Below are 12118 nucleotides of genomic sequence, written 5' to 3'. Positions count from 1 at the left end.
AGCATTGTTTCTTCCTCCTGAGTTCCTTTCGTCTTACCACAATGTGCCTTTAGTATAGTGCAGTTGATTATATTCTGAATTTATATTCTCTTAAGCTCTGTTCAATTTTTGACACTGTATCTAAGAAAATATAAATTGTTTGCGAATAGTTTTGTAATTGTTTGCAAATAATTTTATAACAACGTATGAAAGCCTGTTTTAAAAGTCAGAAATTTCTGCTACTTTTATTTCATCTACTTCATAGCTTTGTTCTCTTTCCATATATATTCAAATAACCACAGCTTTAAATTCTATCTGAAAATATTTTTACTTTTATCTCCTATTCCATTGTCCTAGAGATGTTTATTGTTATTTTGCTGAGCATAATGCAACAAGCATGAAGTTAGTGAGATGATAATTTTCAACATGATTTTATTTGTGTGACAGCCTAAAAATGCAAGTTTGTATCCAATCTGCATTGTTTTCTCCAAAATTTGGAAGATCACTTAAAAGTTCAGCTGATACTTCATCAGAGATCCAAGTGACAAATATGTTCATACTGATTCATGTGTACTGTCTCCAAGAAATATATACATGCCTGGTAAATGAGGCTTCTATGTCTTTTTTAGGAAATATATGAGTTATGTTCTACTGAAACATGGAATCACAAAACTTCTCATCTACTGGTTTATAATCAATTTTATTTGAAACCAAAATTAAATATGAGATCTGTTTTGCTTCCTGTCCCAAGAAGTAACATTCTTCTGTCTTCTCAAGCTCCTTCTTCAGTGACTGTATTATGGATAAAACACTTCTCATGGTCAAATAAATTTTTAGAAGCTTCTCATTTCAGCTATTCAATTAGTTGCTCAGTTGCACCCCTTCTCCTTTCTCTTCTTTTACCATTTAAAGGACTGTATATATCAACATGACATTATAGCCTCTGAAATCATTCCAATTTTTTTCCAGTTCTTCAATGAGTAAAAGACAGCAATGATGATTGCTTTTTAGCAGTTATGAACTAATTTTGTAGATGATTTATTAAAACATTTTTTAATTCTAAGTTGTTTATGTCTGAAAGTACCTCAGATGAGGGAGACTGTACCTTAGAAATAATAATTTCAGATACAAGCAATAAAAACAACAAGGCAAAGAAAGGGATCATGGAAATGTTTTGCCATTGTTCAATTAGCTTAATTTATTGGCATTGCCCCATCTGCAGCTCACTCTCTGATAAGCTGCTTCTTTTTGGATAGGAGCAGGAGGTAGTGATCCCTTTCTTGTTACCAGTGCTGTGCTACTTGTGTTTTTCACTGCTTCCAAAACTACTTAGATGTTCATAAATAAGTCACTGTCCCTATGAGGATTACTGGATATGTTCTTAATTGTGTGGCATCAAAAAAATTAATTAAATGGATATGTGAGAATTGAACACCATTTCTCTGTCTGTACTTGGTGATCTATACATACGGAAAAAACCAATTGTTTATGTCTCCTGGAAAAATTTATTTTTGTTGCTTTTTGGAAACTCCATGCCACAAAATAAAGATGGACAGTTTGTTTCATGTTTCTTTAGTTATAAATAATATATAAATGCTAAAGAACCACAGGGAAAGGAAATTCCAGATAGTTTCTAGGGATATTTTGACAAATATTGGACTAATTAGGAGCCTGACCAAAAGCAAAATGTAGCACTTTCCAAAGTAGTGATCATCATCTAAAATGGAGTTCTGATAGTTACGAGAAAAGAAACTTTTGGAAATAACTGAAAAGTTCTTAGGGCTTGCATATCCTTTTTACCCTCTCTTATTAGTCAGATTTCCTCCTGAGATTTTGGAGAATGAAAGGTTACTCTGTACCTGTAATAAGTCCTGTAAGAATCAAGCCTTTGACATATTGACAAGAAAGCTTCTTGGCAGCCATAAAACTCTAATTTTTCACCAGTAAATAGACTACATTTCTCTTTGCTGAGAAATATTTATTACCACTGAACATCTAAAAACCCCTGTCACTTTAACCAATGGGAGTAGATATATGCATCCCAGACAAATGCTAATAGCAAGCAGGAATGTTTTAATTGCCATTAACAATGGATTAACATTAAAATTCTTTCTACCCATATTGGAGTCACTGCCATCTCTCTTATCATTATAATCTGACAGGATGTAAACCCTTTCTCTCAGTTTCGTTTGGCTACTTAATCATCCAGTGAGAGCTCATCCTGATATATCTATAGCCCCAAGAGGGCTAATTATGACATGAAATAACTCTGGCACAATGAAGGAGCTCTCTGAAATTCCTACCCAAAAATACTTGCTGTAAGTTACATTGCCCTTAGTTCTTGCTGTGGTTAAATAATTGTTGAAGGTATCAGAATGTGTTCCTGTCACCTGCATTGCCCACAAGCACTGTGACATAACATACGAGAACACATTTGTTTTCCATCTAATCCAGGCAACCTGAATACAACCTGAAATCAATTATTAACCTGTGCTGTGCCAGCGAGAGGTCCAGGGCTAAATAAACCAAAAGAATTCTGGGGCAGTGCTGCCCCACTATTCCTATTTCTTTTCTTTGCTCCTCATTAATAGTATAGATTCACCACGCGTGAACAGGCAAGACCTAAAGACATTTTATACATAAAGAAGGATGATCTCTATGAGGTGAAAAAAAAATCAAGATACCAGTTCTCCCTGTACTTACGGAGTATCATCAAATATTTCCCACAGACTTTCCAGAGAGACTGGCCTGCTAACCTCTTCACTATGTCCAAGTAAAACTAAGATTTGCCTGCTTTCTCTTGGCAAACGTAGAACCCAAAATTTTAGTCAACACTGAAGTATACAAGAAGCTTTTGTTATCTGGTATTTGTCCAATTTGTCATTTTTTTTGGCCTATAAATAGACAAGCAAATGTTGAAAAGGATAAAAATATGTTAATAGAGCTCAAGTTTATGCAACAGCAAAGCCTTAGAGAGCGCTATACAATGACTGATATATTTTTGCTTCCCATCTTTTTCTGTTCCATTTTTCATCCTACAGAAAGATAATGGAATTTTCCTTTCCAATCACAAATCCTTTCCTTCATCTACCAAAATTGGTTATCATAAAATACTATTGAAAATTGCTTCTGCTGAGAAAAACAAAACAAAACAAAACTAAACCCTGCTTTGTCTCGGAAGCATCTCATTGTAATATCCCTTAATATGTCAGCAGTCACCCACACATTCATCCAGAACTGGGCTCTCTAAGATTGCCCTGTTTTTCAGTTTTCGTTTCACAACTTATAGCTGCAATCTCTAGTGGCCCAAAGTTTTCAGCAGACACCTTCATCTTTGACTTTAAACAATTTCTTTCTTCAAGACTTTTATGAAAACACATAGTCGTCAGTGAACGTTCTTGAAATAGTTGTGCTGGAGTAGTCAGCTAATCCAGCTACTCAGTTCTGTGAAAATTACCCCCAGAATTCCATATAGATGCCATGCAGTTTTGACTGTGTCACCTGGAATATCCCTGAGCTATTTCTCACTCTATAATGATGCCTCTAGTCTTCCCAACTGTTATTTCATTATCAAGGGAAGAATTAGATAGTTTTCCATAATTATGTCTAAAGTTCAGTTTCATTTTCGCAAAGATCAAATCTGATTCAGCAGTTTTAAGGGAAAACTTGCATACATGCTGTTGTTGTACCCATGCTCATGTACACCCAGTTAAAAGACTGGGTAGTCCAAATAATTATTGCTCAAAATGTCTGTAACTCTGTGGCATCACATAGCCCTTATATGATTCATCAGCTTGTGACTCTCTGGATTTTTTAGCTTGTAAGATTTAGATCACTCATAAAAACAGTTATTTAACTATCAATAGGAAATAAAAATTTTATGCAGAAAAGCAGCTTTATTTTTTGATGTAACAGATTACAGATAAAATCCAATAACACAAAATAACGAAAACCTTTCTTTAGGCAGTCCCTGTCTCTGTGCACTGTTCCTGACTTGCCTGTGCTTAGGAAGAGTGCAAGTTCCCGGTTACTTCTGCAGTAACATGTGAGGGCTCAGACCAGAGGTATTTCAGGTTTTTTGCAGGTCGTTTCTCCTCATTTGTCTTGTTGCTGATATTCTCACTAGTGCATAGGTCTGTTTATTTGCTTTCTTATCTGTTTTACTACTCAATTCCAGTTGTAAGATCTCCCTATCCCCAGATTCTGAGGTTGATCAGGCTCTGTAGAGTGCTTTTTAACTCCGTTTTCATTTGGCCTAACTTGTTCAATGATTCAATGTATTCGATGTATCAAGGAAAGGGAAAGATCCTGTGCAGCCTGGATTGAAGTCCTTTCCACACATGATACTTTTCTCATATTACTTACAACATGACCAGTTTTTCTCCAATATTGCATGTAATTTTTTTCAAAGTCAGAGAACATGACTTGTAGAGGAGAAAGAGGTAAATCAAGTGCATTGCTTCAGAATCGTGATGTTAATTCCTTTTATAAATTAAGTATCATGATTATATGAGGTACAGTATCATTTGCTTGGAAGAAAATCAATGATACCTTGAACTTTTCTATAGCTTCAGTTTCTTTCTAAAAAATTGTAACATGATGATTAGCAGCACAAAGAACTTCTGATTGATGTATACTTCTATTATAGAAGAAAACTGCTATGGGGTTGATTAAGGTTTGAAGTAAGGAAGCAGAGATATAGTGTGATCTCAACCTCTTCACATATTTCAAACCATTTTTTTAAAAATATTTTTTCATCTAGAGTTATATCTCAAGTGAACCTCTTCACATGTTGGCAAATAAGACATGGTTTTCAGCTGCACAGAAATAAACCCTAAAGATTTCAGCAAGGATTCTACCTTTCCATACCCTCCTGAGTAGTGTTATCAAATTTGTGCTTTCACATCTCCCATCTCTGTTGAAGGTCCTCCTGTATTCTTGTCCCTCTTGAAGACTTTATTCAAATGCTGATGTGGAGGCATATACAGAAACCTCCCATTGCATGTGAACAGTTGCTTCATGTCTAGGCAGTATACATTCCTAGATGCTTGTATCAGCTATTGTGTCTATGGATTAATGAATGTCTGAGATGAGGCAGCTCTGAATTGGCCCTCTGAGAAGTGTGACAGAACATGTCATGAGACATAGCCTTTGAGCTGGAGCATCAGGGATTTTGTAGCTGACTGTTACATGGGCAGGCAGTTTCTCTAAGGTTTATATCCAGAAATCTTGATCTTAAATTACTTTAAAAATGCTTTCAAGTTTCAGGTTTTTGGAGCTATGCTACATGCCAACATGTTCCAGTGCTCGTGGTCACAGTGTTGGTTTTCTCTTTGTATTGGACAGGAGTGATGTAGATGTGTTACGCCGGAGAAGATGGGTGACTTTCTGTGGATGCCTTGCACAGACTCTGATCAAAAGTGAACTGCCAGTTTTCAGAGGGGTGAATTCTAATTTCTGGAATACATTAGTTTCATTCAAAGATGGGATGTAGAAATAGTTGAGAAGTTTCTCTGATGAAGTTTCAGAAGTTTCAGAAACTCTACTATCACATTGAAATCCAGCTTACTTTAGTAGCAGCTTGCAATGGGAACACAGCCATTACTGCAGCACTGTGCCATGCCATGGGACTCAAAGGACCTTATACCAGCAAGAACTGTTCCAAGAGTGCATCTTCAAGCCTTGTTCAGTTCTAGGTAGTGACGGGCCTGAAATACATCCCTAGATGTGAATCTGTACCAAAGGGCTGCTCTTTACTTAGTTGGACTAAAAATCAGTTGTTAAGGCCAATGCTTCTCTGCTGTTATGACCAGAATTTACTGCTGATTGATAGACTGTTTCCAGAGGTGGAATTGGTGTCCTAGCCTGTGCGAATAGACGTGACATGTCTCCAGTTGTTATAGGTAGGTGTGGGGGTTTGTGTAACATTTTGCACAAAGCAACATAGTTAAGGCGTAGTTCCAATGTACGTGGGGAACTTCACATGCATGAAACTTGCAAATGTATGTAATTGGCATGAAGATTAATTCAGTTCAAAGGGAAGATGATGATTAAAAAACCCTTTAAGTTCTAGGATCTTTTAAAAAATAAATTTCAAGAAATGGAAACTTGTTCCATGATTGTTTTGCATAATCAGTAGGAACGCGTGATGCAAGTGAGGTGCTGTGTTCCATTAAGCTTGCTTTCTTTAGGAGGTAGTAAGTTAATAATTGAAAAGTCAGCTTTGTTTCTCAAACTCTGGTGTGTACTGTGACCGCTGCAAATTTTTGTTTTCCTTTGATTCTTTACTACCTTTTGTCTTTAGAAATTGTGAATAATGTTGTTAGATGCAGATCACGTGTGAGAGCACAGTGTGAGAGAAAAAGAGGAGAGTGAAATAGGGGCCACTTTAGTGTCCTGCAACTGTCTGGGCACAGTTACTGTTTGTAATCAGAGTAGCTCCCCTGTGCAGTCTATGGCTGGTTGTCAAAGGGCTGCCACGGCTTGCAGTGTTGTTCTGTCCTCAGCAGCAGTCACCTCCTCAGCATCTCCGGCTGGAGCTCGCTGAAGAGCAAACAGGAATGCTGTTTAGGACTCTTGTGTGACCTTGGAGTAGCACCAAAGTCTTGGAGAATTGGGTAGGTACCTTTTCTTGGGTTTGTGGCAACTGTGTAGGTCTTTGGTTAAGTTCTAGTCGGTGTTGGTTGTTGCTAATGGTCCCCTGCTCCTTCAAAGTGTCAGTCTATCAAGAAAAATAATGTCATGTAGAAATTTATTGGTCTGCCTCTGTGAATCAGAAGGTAGTGTAGAGAAATGGTCCCCAAGTGTATAACTGGTTTCAAGTGGCTCAGCTGCTTCTCTGCATTTGAGTGACAGTGGCATTAAGGCAGCACAGAATCCTAACTATTCATCTTTTCTGGGTAGAGCAGCTGTCTTTCAATAACAGCTAGAGGAATGCAGCTCTCCTCTATGACACTGATGTAAGTCAAGCTAAGATAGGAAAGATAATAGATTCATGCATAGAGGATTACCTTATTTTCTTTACCTAGACAACTGACTAAGGTAAGAGGTAAATATTTACTTACCATCTAAAGATGTTATTTATATCATTTAAGTAAAATCAAAGTTTTAAAAAATAGTAGATAAAATCTAATTTTACCCCACTTGTATATTTATACATACAAACATAAATACATAAATGTTCCAGATAAGTAATGCAAACCAAAATAATATTAATACAATAATTGCATTTAAGTTAATTAATACTAACACTGTATGAGCTAAGAATAATGGTTAATGAAATCCTAAAGCTTTTCCCTTTATCCTCAGTCCATCTCTTCCCTTCTCCCCCCATCTCCCTTACCCACAGTCTGTGGATTTAAGCTGTGTATATATCCTTCAGGAAAACTAAAGGTTAAGTTTTTGTTTAGGATGGAAGTGTTAGCCCCTGAGAAGAAAACACATGAACAGAATGAAGATTTGCAACAGTATCATCAGAAGCCTGCAGGCTGCAAGAAAATGCTTAAGAATTGCTGCTTGATAAAGCGAATTTTTGCCTGGAAAAGTTTGAGCTCTAAAGGTACCTTTCTTATTGACATTTTTAGTGTAGGAGAAATTATTGTCTTTCCAAGAATTCTGAATTTGTGATACAATGGTATTACTGAATTTAGCATCAGTCAAGTTACAGGTACAAAAAGTCTCTGCTGTCTTTTGTCTATTGTACAAAGAGATTAAAAATGGTAAAGCTTTGATTGAGGTACTTTATCATAATGTGATAAAAATAATTGTACTGCATAAGCATTCATTTTACAGCACATAAAAATACATGGTCTGCAGAAAAAAAAATTCTTTAGTCAGAAGATAAATGAGTAAATGTAAAATCCCAGCAATCAGATGTATCAATTCATCAGGGCCCAACCCAAAAATATGTTTTGATGAGTAAAACCTCCTTTGATCACTGTCAGAGTATATTTGCATGAAAATGACATGATCAATCCCTTTGTCTTTGAGGAAATGGAGAAGGGTAACATTCTGCCACATTTATACATAATGATGCTATGTACTGTATTTATTAATAAATACTGAAAGAAATACTTGTTTTTAAATTAGAAGTTGGCTGTGAAATATCTCACCATCGAAAGTTGAACTCTTTTATGAATAATAAATTAAACAGCAACCATCCTGAAGTGATAGTTAATCTACTTCGTATTATTTTCCTCAGGAACATAAGAACAGTTAAGAATTTTATTCAGCACAGATTCCTCTTTTTACCATCATATTTGTACTTTACAACATTAAGTAAAAAAAAAGAAAAAACACTGCCCTAAACAATTCTTTTGCATTTTAGCAGCATTTTTCATTCCCTTGCATGCAGTTTATGGCAGCAAAAAACCCCTGTGTCCTCAATATATACAAATTGTGTCAAACAGAATGAAAAAAATACATGACATTGTTTTGTCATGAAGAGCTAAGTCACCATAACCTGAGTATGTGTTATGTTACTTAATTTACACATTTACTTTAAAGGCTATGCTCTAGTAGCTTAGTTTCAAATTTAGAAACAATGAGCTGGTTAAATGCAACCTACCTTTGGTTTTAAACTGTCCTGATCCCTGCATTATTCAAGTAAACAAGTGTTTCTTATGCCTTTTAATCTAAGCATAAACATTTAGCTATTCTTGGCCACTCATTTTTCAAGCTTTAAGGTAATAATTTCAACACATGGCTGCTTTAATCACATGCATATTATGATTTGCTAAATATATGTTTGATTTCTGATTATTATATCAAGTTATACCTCTAATTCTCTGCACTTTTGTTTCTTTTTTTTTGCCTTCTTACTAGAGCTACTGAAGCAAAAATAAATTTTCTTTAACCTTTTCAGAACACTCATCCTTTTGGTTGTAGAAATTTTTTTCATTTTTTTTCATTGGGTTATTTATCATCAGTGTCAATAGGTTGAAGCAATCACCTCTCTAGAAATGGTGTGTGAATTAAAGCAAATTGCACTGAAGTTAATAGGTCTGATTCTTCCATACCTTTAAACTGGCTAATAATTTGCACCTCTGTAAAGGGTCTTAAAACAGTCAATAGGTGATGATATAATTAAAGATTTATTTTGTTTGGGTGAAGTGAATTAACAGAGAGATGAATTATTGTAAAATCAGGCTCAGTTAAGTTACTCTGAATTACTCCAACAGAGACAAAAATCAGAATCTGACACATATTTATTAGGATCAGAAAGACTGACATCCTGAGGTGCTTTAATCAGCACTGTTGTGATGCCCAAGGTGATCTCACTGGCCAGATGGGCTTTGTTGCACTGCAGTGCTATAGCCTACTGACATCTGTAACCAAGTTGTCTGTGGTAAATCCCGTGGAGCTCCTGAGCCAAGCTGGGCAAGGTTACACACACAGAAACAAGTGGGGAATTTCTGAAAGCTCCTATGCTCCACCATGGAGGTGCTCATCCATTTTCTAGAATAAGCTAAGTCAGCAAGAGGTCTGCTGTAGCTTAACCCTCTTCCTGGTGCTCATGGAGCACTGCAGTAGCTAAGAGCACCTGACTGCAGAGTTACTTGGCCAATACCTACTGTTTTATGTTGGAAGAATGAAGGTGGATTGCAAATCATATTGTGGTGGGTCATTCCCACTTAGATATTTCTTTACACAAATCAGATTCCCCCAGTGGTTGTCTTAAGCTAACTTACATAATATAGTGGTATAAAAAATAGTCATTAGGCAGTTGAGGCATGCAGTTTAGTATTTAAAAAACAACTGAAATGTTTTTGTTCATATTTCTAAAAAATCATGATAGCTGTAAATACCAAATTATATGATAATTCATTGCCCTTGTAACGGTTTGTAGCTGGGAATCCTGATCTTTCTTTTAAAACAAATGTTATTTTCCTCTACCATATCTTTTCATATTTTAGTTTATTTGTATGATCTTGAAACTTAGTTTGTCAACATGTTGTTTTAACTTCATAGAATGAGTTATACTTTCTGAGACAATTTCCATTTATGAATTTGGAGCAGGCAAATAAATATTTGATTTACTGCAATGTTCAGATGATTTAACTCTATTTTCAGAATGAATAATCTTCACTCTCATGATAAAATCTTAGAATATTCTGGCACTGGGGATGTCTTCCTTCTCTTCCTGTTTCAAAATCCAGGAATAAGAAGAATGTTATACCATAAATACCGGAAAGATAATTATACTCAACCCTTTTCAATGCACTATTTAAACAGCATGAATTCAATGCAGGAGCGATTGCTCAAAAGGATGATCAAGAGAATAAAAAACCCCCAAGCCTTATTGTATTTCAAAGAAAAGTAAATGGAGTAACACGGTTGTCGATGGGAAACATTTCCATACTAAACCCACTATTTTAATCAATGCTCAAGGCAGTAATTTGACTAATTCCATCACACAGTAGTTTCAGAGAGCAGATATCTTGTAACTAAGGCCAGGAATGCACCAGTGAATGCAACTTGATACTGCAGCAGTCTCTGAGCCCAAGTTTAAAGCATGTGTTGTAAAGCTTTTACTTTCAAATGTTCACTTTCAAAAATGAGCAGCCCTGAAGTATCCCCTCCCTAAACTGGCAGCCTCCTCAGTTAACCTAGGGCAGTTATGAGTCTTTCCCGATCATTCCATGCCATGAATATACATTTTGCTGCAGATTTTATAAAATGCAAATGAGAGACACCAAGAGGACAACAAGTTATCTGTCACAAAGATAAATTTGGAGGCATTGCTGAGTCTGCATTACATACTGGTAAAAATATTATAGATTATTAATTGTTTATTTATCATTTTTTCATATTGTTTGTTTTTCCTGACACCACATATTTATGAGTTGAGATATGAGTAATTTAGGAATAATTCCAAACTGTCAATCATCATGTGGGTTTTTTCTTGTCAAATAGTACATTTGAAAAAGTATATAGGAAAAAAATAACCCAAGTTATTTGAGAGCTGGTTAAAATTCTGCTCTGCCTAGGGTACTTCATACACTCTCAGACCTTGGATAACTCAAAAAATTCCTGCTAAAGATTGTTAGTACTGTTTTTTTAAGTACAGACTGCTTGTGAACAGGAGAGTAGTTTGTCTCCCATTTGCCTTTTCTTCTCCTGTGCAAATAAGTTGAGCATTACTCTGAAATCTAGTCACGCCTCATGGTCTCTCGAAGACCATGGAAAACTCTTCCTGCCAGTTGTTCAAAATTAACAAAAAAACTGTATTAATATTGAATAGGGGTCCTTTGGACTAAAGCATTTTTCTGATGTCTCTCAGCTTTACTTCCTGTGTGGCTGTTTGCACCTTTTCTATTGAGCAGTGAAGCGACGAGGCAAAGACAACCTGAAAGGTAGAAAGTGATGCCAGCAGGATTACATGCAGGGTTTGTAATCCACTCTCAAAGCCCTTAGCTGCCTTCACTAGAAACTAAAGTGACTCATGAGGCAAGAGTTGTTTCCTAACTTGACTACTGAAGCAAAAACATCTATTTTGTTTGCTTGTGCATGGAGTGATAGTTACTGAAGTCTGCCTGGTCCTAGTCACCCTTCCACAAAGAATATGAAATAAATGGAGTAGATAGAAATGATCGAAAACAACAATAAAAAAGTAGATATTCACTGTTAGGAATACAGTATACTCCTGACTTCATTCCCTCATCTGAGTAGCTGCTCTTTATTAACTGTCTTCTCTTAAAAGATTGCCAATATACAGTTCAGATCTTAATTGTTCAGTAATGGAATTTTCATGGCCTGTCAGATGTGTCATTTTTTACTTCATGTCATGTAAAACTTCATCATGTAGGTTTTGTAGGATTTTTTCCCCCTCAATTTTCCCACAGATGCTTTGAGCAAAGTTTGGTTGCTGTTGAAATAGCAGATTTACATGAGAGGACTTTGCAGAACTTTATATCAGCTCTAGGAAAAATTTGTTCTATGTGCCTGTAGAACTGCAGTTCACATGACTTTGCTATTTTGAGTCTGAAAGCAACTAAGAGAAGAAAAAAATGGGTGGTAGTGGAGGCGGGGAGAGAAGGAGAGATGGAGGAAGTGAGGGAGAGGTTACCAAGAGAGAGACTGAGGACCATGTCCCTTGCCAGACCTCTTCTCCTTTCCATTCTAGATGGTCAACATGTAA

The 12118-nt window shown here is 36.1% G+C and overlaps 1 protein-coding gene across 4 annotated transcripts in view; it reads left to right on the top strand.

Annotated features, from left to right (window-relative positions):
- The window catches only part of KCNIP4 (potassium voltage-gated channel interacting protein 4), a 407041-nt gene that overhangs the window by 32891 nt on the left and 362032 nt on the right, over nt 1–12118 (top strand). Inside the window, exons 1-2 of one of the 4 annotated variants that reach the window (XM_027642607.1) lie at nt 6451–6596; nt 7389–7537. The exons of 2 other annotated variants lie outside the window; for them this stretch is intronic. In XM_027642607.1, the coding sequence (XP_027498408.1) occupies nt 7390–7537 (148 nt within the window). In that variant the 5' untranslated portion in view covers nt 6451–6596; nt 7389. Of the gene's footprint in view, nt 1–6450; nt 6597–6888; nt 7021–7388; nt 7538–12118 lie in introns of those variants that run through there. One more of the 4 variants, XM_027642606.1, reaches the window with a different exon arrangement.

Source organism: Corapipo altera, unplaced genomic scaffold (genome assembly GCF_003945725.1).
Source record: "Corapipo altera isolate COAL_440 unplaced genomic scaffold, ASM394572v1 22, whole genome shotgun sequence".
Lineage (NCBI taxonomy): Eukaryota > Metazoa > Chordata > Aves > Passeriformes > Pipridae > Corapipo > Corapipo altera.
The sequence above is the reverse complement of the archived record's forward strand: the minus strand, read 5'-3'. Positions and strand labels throughout refer to the sequence as shown.